At 46.2% G+C, this 19,360-nt stretch overlaps 1 protein-coding gene across 1 annotated transcript in view; it reads left to right on the plus strand.

Annotated features, from left to right (window-relative positions):
• Positions 1–587: 587 nt before the first annotated feature.
• SMOC1 (SPARC related modular calcium binding 1) overlaps positions 588–19,360 on the plus strand; it is a gene marked incomplete at both ends in the record, with an annotated part of 153,544 nt that continues 134,771 nt past the window's right edge. The window contains one exon of the mRNA XM_080707170.1: positions 588–680. Coding sequence (XP_080563296.1) covers positions 588–680 — 93 coding nt within the window. The remainder of the gene's footprint in view (positions 681–19,360) is intronic.

Raw genomic sequence — 19,360 nt, forward strand, 5'->3', positions numbered from 1 at the left:
CCGTCCCCTTGGTGTGGCTGCGGCGGGGAAACCTTCCGGGGCCTCGGTGCCACCGCGCTGCGGTCGGGAAAGGGGGCTGGGAGAATCCCCCTGCCTCGTCCTCCGGGCGGTGGAGCTAAACCTATTCGTGCTTAGGGCTTCATTATTAGCCAGGTGGGCGTTCCGGTGGGGTTGGGGCGGCCGCTGCTCTCTTTGGCTTCCCGGGCTAGAAGAGCCGAGAGAAAGTTACTCTTTATCCCGGCCTCTGCGGGCGCCCACTCGGGCGGAGCAGGGGAGAGTCGCTCCTCGGCCGGGGGTGGGTCGCGAGCCGCCCCTGCAGCCCCTCTCCCATTGGCTCTCACCTGCCAGAGGGTCGGCTGCGACAGGCCTCCCGGCCCGTCAATCAGGCCCCCGGGCCCCGCCCGCCTCTCCCGGGGGTTTATAACGGGAATTCCCATGGCCCGGGCTCCGGCGTCCAACCTGCTGCCGCCGCGGCCCGGCCGAGCGCGGCGAGCGCCCCTGCCCGGTTCATGCCCGCGCCCCCCGCCGCCGCCCCGGGCCCCACGCGCAGGAAGGCACCCCGGCCCGCGCCCCCCGCCCGCGGCACCATGCGGCCCTGCGTCCGTCTGCTCACGCCCCACTTGCTGCTCGTGCTGGCGCAGCTGTCCCCGGCTCGCGGCCACCGCACCGCGGGCCCCAGGGTGAGTGCTGCCACCTGCGGAGGGGGGAGGGTCGCTCGCGCCTCCCGCCGGGGCGGGGGAGGGGGAGGGGTGTCAGACCTCGGGTCCGTCCCTCCCCGGTTCCATCTCCGACCCAGTCCCCTGCGGACTTCTGGGCGAAGTTGCTGGAATCAGAAATTCTCCGGCTGCCTCTCCGCTTCTTGCAGCACCGACCTCCTGCTCGCAGCTGTCACCGGCGGGTTTTCGGTCCCAGTCTCTTCTCCGAGGGCACTTGGCTCCAGCACCCTCAGAGGCGCCTCCTGCGTCCGAGGGAAGCTCAGTGCCGGCCAAGCAGGGCTTCCCTGAGGTCTCGCACCGCGCGGGTCCCGGCGCGCTGGCGTTCTTTCTTGGCAGGCGGCCGGGGTAGCTCTGCCTGGAGAGTTTTAGGTTACCCGCGAGCCACACAAGGACCTTGTGTTGTTGTTGTTTTAAAAAGCGATCGCTGCTCGTAAAACCCACAGCAGATAATTTTAATGCTCCCTCGCGCCCGTGCGGCCCTGGAGGAGGGGCCGAGGTGGGGGGGCTGTGGAGAGGTTGCCAAGGGCTGTACAGTGTTCAAGGGTCTCTTCCGCTGGGTTCGGTGCTGGAAGGTTGAATCAACTTGTTGAACCTTGATCTGATTGGAGTTTCTGAACGACTTGAAACTTGCCAATTCTGTGCACAGGACAGGCCGGCCAGGGCATTGTAAAATCTCCTGGAACCGACAGCACTGTGTTCATTTCTGGTCTAGATTATTGCTCTCCCCACCCCCTACAATTGGTCTAATAAAGAATTTCACTGCCTTAAAAAATGTACTATTAAACTACCTAGTGGTTTGTTTGGCCAAACTTAATCCAGGCAATCTCTGGCCAAGCATCAGTGTAAGTCCAGGCAGCCGCCTCTCAGGACGGCTGCCTCTCGGGAAGGTTGCAGCACTGGCAGCCCCAGTTCCCCTGAAGGTGAGCTGAGAGCTTTGTGATCCTAGGCCGGGTCCTCCACCAACTTGAGCTTTCTTTCTGGATCCTTCAGCTTCGTTTCCTGGATGGCTATTCCCATTACCACCTGTTCAGACCACAGCTTCTTTATTCATAGCTTTGGTTAGAGGAGAATCATCTTTATAGCTGTCGTGAGTGGAGTTTTTGCTTTGCAAAGCCTGGTGAGCCTTAATGACTGCCCAGATGCTGGGCTGATTACATCTGAGCCCAGCTATCACCGTGAGATCAGATTTGCAGCCACTTAGGAAAGAAAAGTGTTTGTCCTCGTGTTGGGCCGGCCCTTGCTTTTATGTCCAGATGCGCAACAGCAGCAGTTAAAGTACGGCAGATTAGATCCAGGGCGTGTCATAAATCCTCGACAGCAGGCATTCCCAAAGCTGGGGCAAGTCGGGGCTCTGGGAGTGACTTTTATGGATGCAGATGAGGATGCCTTTTAAATGAAGCTGCTTGGTTTGATATTAGGACTCCAAGCTCTTAAACTCTGAGGTCAGGCGAGCCATGGCGTTCCTTCCAATAATTAGGAACAGTCAAGACAGAGATGTAGACCAGAGCACCCGGACTGAAATCTGGATACCCGCCCACAGGAGGGTCGAAAGGAGAGAGGCAGGCCCTCTGACAAATGGTGGGGAGCTCATTTGCTGCTGGGCAAGTCTAACTAACGTCTCAAGCCATATGGCTCTACTCTCTGCCTTCTGAAACTGGAAGAAGCAACTTTTAGGGGAGAGCTCGGGACTTTAGGGGAAAACAGAGACGTGGTTAAGGTTCCTTCTGACTTCTTTAGCTTCTTAATTTGAACGTGATGGTAACTGCAAATAGGTTTGTGTATGTCCTAGCTACTTTTCTTTCCCTTTTCCTCATTCTTTCTTTTTCTTTCTCTCACTCAGCACACATATACACATGTTTGCACCCATGTGTGTGTTTAGGAAGTACCCAGGGAAAGCTGCTGTCTAGAGCATGTGGTTATCTGCTTGTACCTATAGGCAGCAGCAGGAGCTACATTTATGCACATCCGGGCTGGGTGCCTTACATGCTCTCCATGTTTATATGAACAAGAATGAGAAGGTGGGTGTTTAGAAAGGGAAATGAGACTCAGTGAGGCTGAGTAACTGACTTGAATCACTCATGGCATGTCTGTGTGGTTTGGGGAGCTAAATTCCCTTATATGTGGATTTAAAAGTTTTGTGCTTTCCACACTACCCAGAGAATGCAGGGATTGTTCATCCAGCGAAGGATGGCATTCTCACTTAAGGGGCAGATGGCTCATTGAGAAAATTCTGAACCCAAATGCATCAGGTAAGTCTGCAGAGAAAATGTTAACAATAGAAGTAAAAAAAAAAAAAAAAAAGAAAATGTTAACAATATATTTGGGATGTCTGTATTGATAAAGGATGATGTTTGACTGTTAGTCTATCCCAAGACCCCTGAGCTCTCTTCTGTGTCTTCTTGGTGGCCCCAGAAGCCTGGCTGTGGTTGAGATTGGTGGCGTCATAGGAAGAACAAAAACATCTGGCTTGTTGCAGAATTCCCTTTGGGCACCCCTAGGTCTCTTCTGTTAATCTTTTGAGTGACAGAGGCTTACGGATTGGCATCTTTTCCAGCTGGCTTTCTAGGAAACTGAGAACATGCCCTTTCGCTTTAACTTTATCTGGCTCACTAATTGAGCTCCCCTGAGGCCTAGACCCCAATCCTTGCCCCCTTATTTGCTTCCTGCCTTCCTTCATAAAATTCCTGACATTTGTTTGACACTGGAAACCAGCAGCTATCAAGTATCAGATTGGAGGCTATTATGTAGGAAGCACCTGATTTTTGGGTCTCTCAGCTCTGAGCAGCCGCTTGGCTACCTGGGATGCTGCTCAGGATTCTTTTAATTACGAAGCTGGCAGCCATTTATTTAATCCTGCACAATTTACTGAAAATGTTTTGGGGGAGGGTTTGGGGAGGAGGGTAGAAGAGGGGCTCTCCCAGGCTGATGGAGTCTGTCTGATGGTTAGGCCAAATCAACTGGCTGTCTTTGTTTAATCCTCTGTCTGCCCTTGAAGACAGGGAGTGGGGTGAGGAAAGAGACTGAGCCCATCTTGTCCATTCTGAGCGCTCAGCACAGGGCCAAGCACCTGGAAAAGACATACTTTGCTGATGTTTGTGAGAGGCCTGAACAAATACATGCAGATAATGGGTGTGTGGCAGTGGCCCACAGGTTCTACTTTTTTGGTGCTTTAGCATGACCAGAGGCAGTAAATAGATTTAAGAAATCCGAGAAAGAGGAGAAAATGGGAAAGTCAAGAGGTCTGAGCCAGAGATTGATTTCTTTTTTTGTGTGTGTGGTATTGGGGATGGAACCTAGGAGTATTCTATCTCCAGGCTACATTTCCAGCCCAATTTTTTATTTTTTTATTTTGAAACAGGGTTTCACTGAGTTGCAAAGGGCCTCACTAAGTAGCTGAGGCTGTCTGCGAACCGCCACCCTCCTGTCTCAGCCTCCCAAATGCTGGGATTACAAGCGTGCGCCACCACGCTCAGCTAAGAGATTGATTTCTTTATTGTCGTAGGTATATTCTTCATTTGCTTTCTCTTCTTCTTTTTAAATTGTATTGGTACTGGGGATTGAACTCAGAGGCATTCTACCTTTGAGCTATACCCCCAGCCCGATTTTATTTTTTATTTGGAAACAGGGTCTCGCTAGGTTGATGAGAGGCTCACTACTTGTAGAGGCTGTCCTTGAACCTGCAGTCCTCCTGTCTCAGTCTCCCAGGTACTGGGATTACAGGCGTGTGCCATCACGCCTGGCTTGCTCTCTCTCCTCCTCATTACTGGACTTATTCTCCAAACCCAATAATCCTTCTCTAAGAACCTCTTCTGCAGTTCCTAACTGTTGGTTTGAATCAATCACTTTCATTTTTGAACTTCTGTATCTAGTCCTCTTGAGTCCTAACTTCTACTAAGTGTGCATCTTACTAGGCCAGTTCTCATCCCTGGTTTCCCCCTTGGTACTTCACGCACAATTCTGTATTGTTAAGTGGTCCAACTTGCAAGCCCCTTGAGGGCTCAGAATAGAGCTCTTATTCATCAGTGTGCTTGTCATCTTCTGTCAATATTTATTAAAATGAATTGGACTAGGGGCTGCTCAGCACTAGAGCACTTGCCTAGCATGCACAAGGCTTTGGGTATGATCCCCAGCACTATAAAAGGAAGAGGGGGGAAAAAAGAGTTGAATTGTGTAGTGATGTCCAACCGGCTCTCATTTAAACCTGCAATAGGTTACTTACATAGGAGGCATCTATTTTTAGACTTTTGTCCTTTATTAAAAAATAAGTGTGGCCGGGCGTGGTGGCGCACGCTTGTAATCCCCGCGCTTGGGAGGTGGAGAGAGGAGGGTCGTGCAGGTTTGAAGCCAGCTGTGCTAGCTTAGGAGACCCTGTTCCAAATAAAAAAATATAAAATAGGTGTGGGAGTGTAGCCCGGAGGTAGAAGGGTTCCATCCCCAGTACCACCAAAAGAAAAAAAAGTGTGAATATGTGTGTGCATATGAGTATGTGTATGTGGGGGTATTATGGGAAGGTTGGGGGAGGAGGGCCTGAGCAAGTGGCTTGGATGGGAAAACTGGCTTTAACTCCACCCCAGACCCTTTCAGTATCTTGTATTTATTTATTTGCACTGGGGATTGAATGCAGGGGTCCTTTACCTCTGAACTACATCCCCAGCCCTATTTTATTGTTTTTTTGAAACAGTGTCTTGCTAAGTTGTGGAGGGCCTTGCTGAGTTCCTGAGGCTGGCTGCAAACCTACAGTCCTCCTGTCTCAGCCTCCCAAGTACTGGGATTACAGGTGTGCGCCACCACCGGGCTTTCACCTTGTATTTAAGTGTGAAGCCGCTTCTAGACTGCTCCTTTCCATTGGGCTAACCTGCCCAGGGTCTGGAGCAGGCTGGGCCGTGCTCTTCCTATTATTTGTGTGTCCAAAAAGAACTTCTTTTCCACATGGGGGAGGGATTTCTCTGAGATGCTGCTCAAGTATAATACCAAGAGCCTGATTTAAATATTTTGGTAGAGCTGACATGTGAAATTTAAAGAAACAATATGGAGGAGGCTGGAAAGAGGAAATAGGAATCTTTATGAATCTATTCAATCCAAATGGAAATGGTTTCAATATCATCCCATTATTCCTGAAGCTGAATATTTACAGTTCTTACACTGCAGCAGTTCTACTCGTATGGATATATGTCCAAGAGAAACTCACAGCTGGACAGCAACTGTGGTCCCCATACCACGGGCCTGGAAGATTGTAAATGCCTGTCCATGGGAGGACAGATGAAGAACTGATGAATTCACACAGTGGAAAATCATACTCAGCCAAGCAAATGAACAAGGGTGGCACGGAGCACTGCGGATGTGTATAATAGTAAATAAAAGAGATAGCCAGGCATGGCGCATGCTTGTAATCCCAGTACTTGGGAGGCCAGACAGGAGGATCATGCTGGAGGGCAGCCTCAGCTACTTAGACACTGTTTCAAAATAAAGAATACAAAATCAGGACTGGGGGTGTAGCTTGGAGGTAGAATGCTCCTGGGTTTTATCCCTACTACCACACACACACACACACACACACACACACACACACACACACACACACACGAGATGGATTAAAAGATGCAGCATGACATCTTTGATAAACCTTTAAATAACTAAAATTAAATAAAACTTTTAGAAATTCTTCGCTGGGCGTGGTGGCGCACGCTTGTAATCCCTGCACTTGGGAGGCGGAGACAGGAAGATTGCGCAGGTTCGAAGCCAGCTGTGCTGGCTTAAGAAACCCTGTTTCCAAATAAAAATATAAAAAATAGGTGTCTGAGAGTGTAACCTGGAGGTAGAAGGGTTACCAGGAACCCCAGTACCACCAAAAAAAAAAAAAAAAAAGAATACTTATAGTTACAATAAAATGAGAAAAGCAAATGTAAGTAACAATGGACCTGGACTCAGGGTGAGAGAAGGGGTTAGATTGCTGGGGGAACCATTTGGCTTGTGGGGGCTAGTGTCAACACTTTACCCTAGCAGGGGAAGCAGGGTGGGTTTGAAAGGATTTGGCTATTATTCAAGTTCTCATAACTGATTAAATAAAAAATAGCTGGGTGTGGTGGCGCATGCTTGTAATCCCAGTACTTGAGAGGCTGAGACAGGAGGATCACAGGTTTGCAACTAGCCTCAGCTGCCTAGTGAGGCCCTCTGCAACTCAGTGAGACCCTGTTTCAAAAGAATAAAGAAAAAAAAAATTGGGCTGGTGGCTGTAGCTCAGAGGTAGAATGCCCTTAGGTTTAATCCCCAGTAACACACACACACACACACACACACACACACACACACACACACACACACACGGGCCCTGCATAAATCAATGTGAGTGTGTCACGAACCAAGGCTCATGATTAATCCAATTTTTTGCACCTGAGGTCAAATAAAAATTCCTGGGGCCAGTGACTCCTTCCTCCCTTCCTTCTGTTCCTCCCCCCCTTTCCAGATGTGCCTGCGGCCCTCTCTGAAATACTTAATTGGGGAATGATTATTAGTGTTTGTTTCAATTATTGGCTGCTTAGAGCAGGCCCAGGCCCTGGCATAAATACTGACTTTAAACTTCAGCCGGCCTCGGCCAAGCTGCCAGTGGGGCCAGCCCTGTGGGTCCCTTGCTCAGGGGTCAAGCCTGGCCCAGCAGAGCCAGTCAGTGGCCGGTGTGGCTCTGAAGCCTTGTTTGGGGGGTTGGGGACCTGTTTCTGGTTTGCTGCCTGTCTCTATTCCATCTCCCACCTCTCCCCCCTTCGCAGGAGCCGGGGTGGCATGCATGGCCCTGCTTAGCAGGTACAGGGTGCCCTTTCTTCCCACTCCACATAGAGATTTATTGTTTAGGCAGCCAAGTGCTGGCATTGCCACTCATGGTGGGGGATGGCCGTGCGGAGGGCCCCTCCTTCTCTGCTTGTCACCGAGGAGCTGTTTGGGAGAGGACAAGGGTTGAGTTGCTGATGAGAAATCGATCGGAGCTGCCGGTGAGGCCTGCCAAACAGGGTTAGCATTGTACACAGTGCGTGAGGAGTCACCAGGGGGATAGAGAATTGGATCTCCACAAACACTTTCAGCTGTTCACATAAAGACTCGAAGCAATGCAGGTCATTCTTGCAACCAACTGGGCTTTCCTTCGCATCTGATGTCATTCTGAACGCAATTGCTATCAGAAAATAACCTTTGGCCACCATCTAAGCTTAGGGCTGGAGCTCTGTGTACCTTGGTGACATTGCTTTGGTTGATTTTAGCCCCTCTTTTGAGCCTCAGTGAAGGCGCTTATTGGAGCCGCTGCCCCTATCAGGAGGACCAAGACTGGGTGAGGTTCTATTAGGTAATGTGACAGGTTCACCCTAACTGTGTGAGCACCTTTGCTTCTCCTCCTTAAAACCATTTTACACTCTAACCTAGATCAGATTCAACAAGGGCTGATTGTTTGTTTTTGTGGTACTGAGGATTGAACCCAGAAGAATTCTACCTCCGAGCTCCGACCCCAGCCCTTTTTTATTTTGAAAGCAGGGTCTCGCTAAGTTGCTGAGAATCTCACTAATTTGCTGAGACTAGCCTTTAACCTGTAATCCTCCTATCTCAACCTCCCAAGTACTGGGATTACAGGCATGTGCCACCATACCTAGCTAAGAGCTGATTTTTTTTTTTTTTTTTTTTAAGTACTGACAGTGGAGAAAAACTGGACCTTCTCAGAATGGTTTATTTTTTAAAGACTAGACGAACATCTCTAGGAGAGTGTTGGGGGTGTTTTAAGTAATTTTTGCGGATGTTTATTGTGTGGCTAGTCTTTAAAAATTCTGCAAAGCGCGTGGGGGAAGGGACTCAAAAGGAGGCAATAAGGGGGTGTGGTGCGGGGTTATAAAAGGATGTAAATCATTCACTCCTTCAGATGCACAAACAATGGCAGGAGTGCTGTCCAAGAGAGAACTTCTCACAAGCATAGAAAATTAGGTCAGAACTATTTAAAATTAGCTATACGTGACTATTAAACACTTGAAATATGGTCAGTATAACTGAGGATTGAAAATTCTAATTTAAATGAACTAAATTCATGTGCCAATAGCCACGCATGGCTAGTGGCTTGCTCGTGGACGGCACTGATCTCTGACCAGCATGCCCAGCCTCACCTCCTAAGGATACGGTCACACACCCCAGACTCAGCTCACGGAACCATCTTGCATGTCCAGAATCCCCCCCAATCCCTGTCAGAATCCTGACCATCATTTGAAAGATTCAAATGCTGCCTCCAGTCCTCTCAGGCCCCAGTGTGACTTCTCTCAGGCTCCTGTGTCTTGACTCCTCCTGTGACTGCTGGGTCCCATCTGCCCTGGGTCCCTACCCACCAGGGGCAGCTTTTGGCACAGAGGTGGTTCCAGTCAGACTTAAGTGCAGTCTGGATCCACCACTTGGAGCCTGGGCTAGTCATTTAACCTCTTGGGCCCTTGCTTCCCTGATTTGTCCAATGGAGGTCACAGCATCTGTGTCCCAGGTGGTAGGGGGTGGAGAACGCTCATTGTATTAGCTTCCTGTTGCTGCAGTGACAAATTACCACAAAATTAGTGGCCTCAACAACACACGTTTCTGGAGGTCAGAGGTCTGATCTGGGTCTCAATAGGCTAAAAACCCCAGCAGGGCTGAGTTCCTCTCCTGAGGCTCCAGGGGAGAATCCTCTTTCTTAGCTATTTCATTTTCTGCAGCTGCCCGCAGTACTTGGCTGATGGCCCCTTCCACCTTCAAAGCTAGCTATGGCTGGTAAAGTCTTGTTCACCTGCTAGCCATCTCCCCTGCCTCACCCTCTTCCTCATTTGAAGATCCCTGTGATTATATTGGGTCCACTTGCATAATGCAGATTAATCTCCTTAGTTTAAAGTTAGCTGATTAGCGACCTTAATTCTACCCACAACCTTAATTCCTCTTTGTCATGTTACACGGTGTTATTAGGATTAGAACACAGGCATTATTCTGCCTCTGATATTTTTAAAGGATCTAGTACAGTACCTGGTCTGCAGAAAATAAAGTGGGGGCTTTAGTTTTGAGCTGTATCTGTTCTTTCTTTCTTTTAGAGTGGAAGTCTCTTATGGGAAGTCATTTAATTTTAAATTTTATTTATTTTTTGCGGTACTGGGGATTGAAACCAGGGGCATTCTACCTCCGAGCGACACCCCTAGTCCTATCTTTTATTTTTTTTTTTTGTTGAAAAACAGGGTCTCACTAAGTTGTGGAGGCCTCACTAAGCAGCTGAGGCTGGCTGTAAACTTGCGATCCTCCTGTCTCAGCCTCCCAAGTACTGGGATTATAAGTGTGCGCCACCACACCCGGCCCTCGTTTAATTTTCTTTATAGACTCCATCCCGCCCAAGAACAGGTGCTTAATAAATGTTTATTGAATAATACAATTTTCAGTAAATGTAGATGGTTTCTTTCCTTATAAAGATATATTGGACAGTAAAAAAGAAAAGAAAAGAAAAGAAATTCAAACCAGAATATAGGGTCCCCTTTGTGCAAGAAAAAAGTTAGTTAACGTAAAGAAAAGTTGGGTAGATTAAATATCATGTTGTCAGTGATGGCTGTCATGGGGGTGTTCAAGTTTTATGAGATGCATTTTTGGCAATTGCTAAACTGACTCTGTATAATGAACATCTTTGAATCTTACAGGAGAATAATAAAGATTCAAATATTCTTGAGACTGCCCAAAGGTGGGTGTAGTGGTGCATGCCTTAATCCCAGTACTTGGGAGGTTGAGACTGTAGGGCTCTAAAGGTCAAGCCTCAGCAATTTAGGGAGACCTTCAGCAACTTTAGCGAGACCCTGTTTCAAAATAAAAAAAGAAAAAAGGCTGGGGTGTAGCTTGGAAATAGAATGCCCCTGTGTTCAATCCCCAGTACCAATTAAAAAATAAAATAAAATCACCTAAACCTGTCTCAACCCAGGCTGATTCCTGAATAAACCTCTGGATTCTGCCTTCATCTGACACAGTTGGCCTGTGCATGTTGGGCAGACTTCTAGGGCTAGTAACCATTAATGCCAGACCTCCTGCTCATGTTCAGCAAGCTTTAAAGGAGAGTTTTCAGTGAACCGCAGCAGGACTCAACCGTAAAAAATGTATTTATTGCTGCTGGTGGGAATATAAATTAGCACAGTCACTTTGTAGAAATAAAGTTGAAGTTGCATACACTCTTGACCTTGTAATTCTGCTGTCATAGGCCCTAGAGGATTGCACTTAAATATGCAGAAAGAGACATGTTCAAAGATGTTTGTAGCAGCTTTTCTTGGTGGTAGTAAAACAGTGGAAACTATCTAAGCGCTCAACAATGGGAAACCAGAGAAATAAATTGTGGTATATCCAAATAATAGACTATTACATAGCACTGAAAATTACGCATCTAAAGCTATACTCATTATCATGGATCAGTTTCATAATTAAGATGTTGAATGAAAAAAAAAAGCAAATTGAAGAAGAATACATGTACTATGCCATATTTATATGAAGGTTAAAAGTATTGTTGTTTTATGTATGCAAAATAGGGGTTCAAACAAAAATGTATGAGAAAAGGGCAATAATTAAAAGGAAGCACAATGTTCATGGTTACCTCGGGTGTGCGGGGGAAGTGGGGAGGGATGTGTTGGAAGGACACACAGACAGCTTGGATTGAATTGGCAATGTTGTTTGCTCTTATTGTTTATTTTTTTGGTACTGGGGATTGAAGTCAAGGGGCTCTAACTGTTTACTACACCCCAAGCCTTTTTTATTTTTTAAAAATTTGAAACAGGGTCTTGTTAGGTTGCTAAGGCTGGTCTCAAACTAGCGATCCTCTGGTCTCAGCCTCCCAAGTGCTGGGATTATAGGCGTGTACCACCATACCTTGTTTTGTTTGCTTTTAAATTGGGTGATGAGCACATAGATTTTAAAATTCCTTTTTGTATATGTTGCATAATACACAATAATGTTTTTTGTGCTTTTATTGATGCCTTATAGTCTCATACCATAATATAAGTCATGTTGACAATGACATACATGCACACGCTCTTGGTGCCCCCCATTCCCTCCCTCCCAGTATGGAGTACCCAGATTGACATTGGTATATATTCCCATGCATGCACATAGTCTATGGTAGTATTTCTATTAATGAACCTAAGACTTCCTCCACTCCTACCTTCATATGCCTGTAATAATGTTTTTCATGAATAATTAAAATGAATTTACAAGCCGGGCATGGCGGCACACAGTTGTAATCCCAGCGCTTGGGAAGCTGAAACAGGAGGATCGCACAGGTTCGAAGCCAGCCTCAGCTGCTTAGTGAGGGTCTCAGCAATTAGTGAGACTCTGTTTCCAAATAAAAATAGAAAATAGATCTGGGAGGTAGAAAAGTACCTGGTTTCCACCCCCAGTACCACATACACACACACACACACACACACACACACACACACACACACACACAATGAATGTACTTAGATCACAATGAGGGTTTAAGAACAAGTTAAAGTGATGCATCTATAAGGGGTTCTTTGCTAAGTGATGCTGAACATGAACATGTCTTTTATTTACTTGGATGCTCAGGGATGTTTAACTGTTTGCATCTCCTTTCTGCCCTCCCGAGACCCTGGACCACTCTCCTCCCCTGAGCTCAGGGCCAGATGCAGGCAGGCTCCCTGGCCACTTCTTCCAGGGGTCCAGGTCTTCCCTGCTTGCCCCAGGCCTCTCTCTGCTCTCATATTTGCTCTCCCTAGATAATTATGGGTGCAGTTTATTGTTATTTTTCTAAGTTACTGGCTATTAGTTTAGGATTTTCAAAATTGGCAAATAAAAATCTAAGATGCCAGTTAAATGTCTGATAAGCAACAAATTGCATCTAACTATGAGTATGACCCTAATAAAGATGATTCATCATTTATCTGAAATTCAATTTTTTTTTTATTTTTTTATTTTTTTGCGGTACTGGGGATGGAACCCAGGGCCATTCTACCTCTGAGCTACACCTCCAGCCCTATTTTAAAAAATTTTTTTATTTTGAAACAGTCTCACTGAGTTGCAAAGCGCCTCACTAAGTAGCTGAGGCTATCCTCAAACCACGGTCCTCTTGTCTCAGCCTCCCAAATGCTGGGATTACAAGCATGTGCCACCACGCCCGGCTGAAATTCAAATTTAATTGGATATCCTCTATTGCAACTAACAATCCTACATTAGTTCCTTTTCTTCTGTGAATTGTCTATTTGACCACTCAAGTTGTTTTTGTTTGTTTTGTTTTGCTAGTAGGAATTGAACTCAGGGCATTCTACCTCCAAGCTATACCCCCCGCCTTTACAGTTTTCTTTTAACATTTTTAAGTTAAAAAAAAAAAGTGTGTGTGTGTGTGTGTGTGTGTGTGCATCACTGGCATTGAACCCAGAGGCATTCTACCTCTGAGCTATACTCCTAGCCCTTTTTATTTTTGTTTTGAAAAAAGGAATCACTAGGTTGCTTCTTGCTAAGTCCCTGAGGCTGGCCTTGAGCCCAGGATCTTCTGTTGCAGCCTCTCAGCCTATGTACTAGGATTACAGGTATGCACTACCATGCCCGACTATTATTATTATTTATTTAAATTTTGAAGCAGGTTCTCTCTAGGTTTCTGAGGCAGTTTTTGAACCCGTGATTCTTTTGTCTCAGCCTCCCAAATACTGAGATTACAGGATGTGCCAACACAACTGGATTCTACCTAGGTTTGTTTGCTAATTTAAAAAATAGAGATTGCAGCCAGGCGTGGTGGCCCATGCTTGTAATCCCAGCGCTTGGGAGGCTGAGACAGGAGGATTGCACAGGTTCAAAGCCAGCCTCAGCTACTTACTGAGGCTCTCAGCAACTTAGTGAGACCCTGTTTCCAAATAAAATATAAAATAGGTCTGGGAGTAAAGCTCGGAGGTAGAAAAGCCCCTAGGTTCCACCCCCAGTACTAAAAAAAAAAAAAAAAAAAAGACTGCAAGATGGGCCTGGTGGTGCACACTTGTAATCTCAGTACTTGGGAGGCAGAGACAGGAGATATGGTGGTTCATGGCCAGCCTCAGGTCCTTAGTGAGGCCTTCAGCAACTTAATGAGACCTTGTTTCAAATGAAGAACAAAAAATAGAGCTGGGGTGAGGCTTGGAGGTAGAATGCCTCTGGGTTCCATCCCCCGTACTTAAAAAAATAGAGATTGCATGATTTTTTAATTTATATTTTATTATATAAAAATAAATAAATAAAAATTATTATTTATAATAAACAATTTATTTTTGCGATACTGGAAATTGAACCCAGGAGTATTCAACCTCTGAGCTATACCTTCCCTCAGCCCTAGTTTTTATTCTTTATTCTTATTAATTATTATTATTATTATTATTATTATTATTATTATTATTATTTTGGGGTACCGGGGATGGTACTCAGGGGCATTGTACCTCTGAGCTACTCCCCAGTCCTATTTTTTAGTCTTTCTTTTGCGGGTGTGGGGATGGAATCAGAAGTATGAGGTATAACTAGATCGGCACTGTGTAATCTTTGATTATATTTATATCAGATGCCAATTTATAGTATAAGAAACAGATAATGCATTTTGAACTGGCTTACACAATGAAGGGGGTTTGCTGGCTCAATTGACAGGAGGTACAGAAACAAGGCAGGCCTTATATCCTCCCCAATCTGTGTCCTCCCCAAGTAGGGCCTCTCAGTTTCTGACTTTTATTTTATATGTGTATAGTTTAATATTACATAATACATACACATATTGAAAAATCACATTACTCCTTTAATATGAATCATCTTTATACTTTCATGTATCAGATAAAATACATTTAGTTTAAATTGAAATAAAAAAACCAACCGGGAGTATTGGCGCACGCTTGTAATCCCAGTACTTGGGAGGCTGAGACAGAAGGATCGCAGTTCAAGGACAGCCTCAGCTACTTAGTGAGGCTTTCCATAACTTAGTGAGACCCTGTTTTAAGATAAGGAATAAAAAATAGGACTGGGGGTGTAGCTCAGAGGTAGAATGCTCCTGAGTTTCTTCTCCAGTATTGCAAAAAGAAAAAAAAAAGAAAGAAAACATTTAGCCAGTTAATTATAATTAGGTAGAGCCTTTAAAAAAGGTAATAAGTTAAAATGAGGCTCTTAAGATGGGTTCTACTCCAATGTGACTAATATTCTTATAAGAAGAGATTAGAGCCAGGTCAAGGTGGCTCACATCTGTAACCCAGTATTTGAGAGGCTGAGATAGGAGAATTACAGGTCCAGGCCAGTCTCAAGCATCTTAGGGAGGTCCTGTTTCACAATTGAAAAGGGTCAGGGGGTAAAGTTTAGAGGTAGAATGCCCCTGGATTCAGTCCCTAGTACGAAAGAGAGAGAGAGAGAGAGAGAGAGAGAGAGAGAGAGAGGGAGGGAGGGAGGGAGGGAGGGAGGGAGGGAGGGAGAGAGAGAGAGAGAGAGAGAGAGAGAGAGAGAGAGAGAGAGAGAAAGAGAGAGAGAGAGAGATCAGAACACATGGAGAGACACCAGGCCTGTGAGTCTGTGGAGAGGCAGCGGGCAGCCCTCGCAAGCCAAGGAGAGGGGCCTCGGGTAAGCCAGCCCTGCAGGTGTCCATGGGACCTTGGACTTGTGCTTCTGAGATGTGAGAGGCTCGGTGTCTGCCATGCATGCTCCCAGGCTGTGGGCGGCTGTTGTGGTAGCACTGGTCTGATTCAGGGGCTCAGCAGCATCGTCAGCCCACACCTTTATGTGGAGTGTTTATCCCAAGTCCAGCTTTCCTCCTGGTGGCAGATGGCCGCAGTGGCTTCATGCCTCCTACCTAAATATCATATTTTCTAGAAGAGGGAAAAGAGAACTGGTTCGCATGAAAAAGAGAGTATCTCCCTTTGTAGATGGTCTCAGAGCAGTTGGGCTCCTCACTTATGATCAAAGTGGCTGAGACGCCCATTTATTTGCCCAGTCTCCTTTGGCCAGGAGAATGCCAGGGGGGCTGAGCCTACTGTGTCTCTTAGACCCATCGCCATTGCAGATAGGCTTTTTGGAACTGAAGATCAGCTTAATCCAGCTCGTTCCTCTTGACCATAGGGCCAGGGGTCAGGGTGGGGAGCGGAAGGGATTCTGAGTGGCAAGCACAGTGTCCATTTTGGGACTGGTGGCACTGGAGAGCAGAGCAGTGGGGTGGATGTGTGCTGAGAGGCATGCTGGGCATTGGTGTTCAGAGCTCAGTGTGCATGTGTGCGTGTGTGTGTGTGCGCACGCGCATGTGTATGTGTGTTGCTCCTCTTACTGTGTGATCAGTTCTTTCATTAAATGAGGATTAAATGATGTCCAAGGTTAGTTCCAGTAGAGACATTCCAAGAGTAGGAACAGATAGGAAAGGAAACACAAAGAATTTGGAAAGTTTCAGAGCAGAGTTAATGGGCGGTATGAAGATGCTCAGAAGGCCCAAATGAAGCGAGCGGATGGCATAGGCCCACAGTGGGGAGGTCCTCCCTCCTCTTTTCCTCCTTCCCTTTTTTCCTTTTGTAATACTGGGGATGGGACCCAGGGACAATCTACCTCTGAACTATAACCCCAGCCCTATTTTATTTTTTACTTTGAACCAGGGTCTCACGAAGTTGTGGAGGGCCTTGCTAAATCTTGAGGCTGGCCTTGAACCTGCTACTATCCTCCTGTCTCAGCCTCCCAAGTTCTGGAAACAGGCGTGTACCACCACACCCGGCTTGCCTTCCTTTCATGCACGAGGTCGGGACTGCCCTGAGAGCACGAGGGCAGCTAATGACAGAGCCAGGGCCAGGACTCAGGCCTCTCCTTTCTTCATGGCTTGGTCCACGACTCTCCCTTTTAAAGATGCCCTGGAACACTTGGGAAAGTGGCAGAATTCCAGTCGAGGGGAGGAAATAGCTCAAATTTTTCTAGAGTATTGTGTTTCTGAGTTGCCTTTGGCCTATTCAGCAATTCCCAGTGGTTGGGATGCGTGGCCAAAACCTCAGGACGTGTGGAATCTTCACTGTCCTCACCACCTGACTCTAAGCGCATTCCACAGCATTCTTGTTTCTGGTTTCTGCAAAATGTCAGAGGTTTCAGTTAGGAAGTATGAAGTGGGCTGATAAAACAAGTGGCCAGTGACCCAGTTTGAAGAATTAAAGGTGGATCTTGGTGTCAGACTCGTGGTTCATGTCAACAGCAACAAGATCAGGGCAGGCACACTCCAAGCTGCATGGCAAACAATTTTTTGGGGGGTGGTGGTGCAGTGGTTTCTAAAGAGGCCTTTAAAAAAAATCAATGCCCTCCTCGAGGCTGGAAGTAGAAGCCCTTTGCTTTTCTTGAGAAGGGTCTGGAAGGGTCCAGGCCCTCTCTGCCGACAGTCTCCTCAGAAATTCAGCCTCCCACCCCACTCATACAGCCTCCAACTCCCTTCAGTGGGGAATTGTGGTTTATTAGGCTGTGGGCTTCTAAGATTTCAATCTTCAGAGCTGAGTGGTGATGCCCACCTGTAATTCCAGGACTTTGGAGGCTGAGATAGGAGAATTGAAGGTTCAAGGATGGCCTCAGTAACTCAGCAAGACCCTGTTCCAAAATAAAAATAAAAAGGGCTGAGGGTGTAGCTAGAAGGTAAAATGCCCCTGAGTTCCATCCCCAGTACCAAAAATAAGATAAAAATAACAACAACAAAAAAAAGATTTCAACACTCATGGATTTTAATCTTTCAGGATTGTAATTTTCTGAATTTTAGACTTTAGGGTCTTGGTCTTTGGGGATTATGGCTTTGCAGATAGTGTCTTTCAGGATTACAATCAAGACTGCTTCTCTTTGTCTTCTGAGAAAAGAGCTTTTCATTTAAATTTTATTGTACAGTACAGAGTTGCATATGGCCCTGAAGATGGTCTTCCACAGAACTGACATCATCCTTTTAAAACTACAGCTGCCCAGGAAAAATGTCAGTGTCAAGTCAATGTCGGGAAAGCTCCAGCCCCCAAACAAGAGGCTCCTCTACCCTCAGATGTGTACACAGTCCCTGGGAGGGCAGAGGCCAGACATTTGCAAAGGCTTTTCTTCCACCAGGAGCTTGTCTTAATATATATATATCTCACTTGTAGAATTTGCTGATTTGAATGGTAGAAAAAACTAGTTGTGTGCCAGGCTGTCTGGTAGGTGCATTAATGTGGACAGATAAGTAGAATGTAACCCTCCCCTCAGCCGCCATTCCTAGAGTGGGTAGTGGGCCAGCTGCTTCAGCGGGCACTAGGAAGTACAGTTTGTCTTCCTCCCTCTCTTCCCAGGATCCCTCCATGCTGACAACCTTTGCAAACCACAACCACCTGAGCAGAACTGGGAGGAAGTTTCTGAGATCTCCTTAGAGAGGCCCTCTGCAACTTAGTGAGACTCTGTTCCAAAATAAAAAATAAAAAATAGAGCCCAGTGTGGTGTCACACGCTTGTAATCCCAGTACATGGGAATCTGAGACAGGAGGATTGCAGGTTTGAAGCCAGTCTCAGCAACTTAGTGAGACAGTTTCCAAATAAGAAAAATTAAAATAGAAGTATAGCTCAGAGTTAGAAGCCTCCTGGGTTCCCTCCCTAGTACCACACACCTGCACACATACAAAATAATAGGGTCAGGGGTATAGCTCAGAGGTAGAATGCCTCCGGGTTCAATCACCATTATTGCAAAAAAAAAAAAAAACCATAAAAAATGTAAATAAGTGTCTTTTAAAGAATCTAACTTATTTTGTCTAAATTTATATCTTCAAGATTCTAATCTGGTGGGATTTGGGACTTTAAGAGTTTTAGACTTTAGGGCATTACATATGTTGTGACTAGGGTTTCAACATTGAGCATTCAGAATTGTGTTCAGGATTGTGTTTTGGGATTCTGGCTCAACTTTCCATCACTATAACACTCTACCTGAAATAGTGAACTTACAAAGAGAAAAGATGTACTTTGGCCCATAGTTTTATTTTTATTTTATTTTATTTTATTTTATTTTATTTTATTTTATTTTATTTTATGGTACTGGGGGCCGAACCCAGGGGGTTTCTATATCTGGGGCTACACTCCCAGACCTGTTTTATATTTTATTTGGAAACAGGGTCTCACTAAGTTGCCGAGAGCCTCACTAAGTAGCTGAGGCTGGCTTCGAACCTGTGTGATCCTCCTGTCTCAGCCTCCCAAGTGCTGGGATTCAAGCATGCACCACCATGCCTGGCTGGCCCATGGTTTTGGAGGTTCCAGTCCATAATCTGCCAGATTTACTGCTTTGGGGCAGCTGAGGATTGGGTTCCCAATGGCAGTGGTGGAACAGTCTGCTCACCTCATGACTATGGAGCAAAAGAGTTTGAAAAGGAAGGGGCCAGGGTCCCACAGTCCCCTTCAAGGGCACACTCCCAATGACCTATCAACCTTCTACTAGGCCCAGCCTCTAATGTACTGCATCCTAATAGTGTTACCTTGGAGACCCAGCTTTTAGCACCTGGGCCCTTGGGGGAACTTTCAACCTCCGGAGTATAGTAGGTCCAAACCCAAAGAGAAGTGCTACAGTATAAATTATTAATTGCCTAAGAGGTTCCAAAGAGATGGGCCAGTTGTATTGCCAAGGTACATCTGCCCCACTGATAATCTGTGCTTGAAGACCTGAGAGTCTGGGACCAGAAGTGCAGCTAA

Source organism: Muscardinus avellanarius (genome assembly GCF_963383645.1).
Source record: "Muscardinus avellanarius genome assembly, chromosome: 12".
In the NCBI taxonomy this organism is placed as follows: domain Eukaryota; kingdom Metazoa; phylum Chordata; class Mammalia; order Rodentia; family Gliridae; genus Muscardinus; species Muscardinus avellanarius.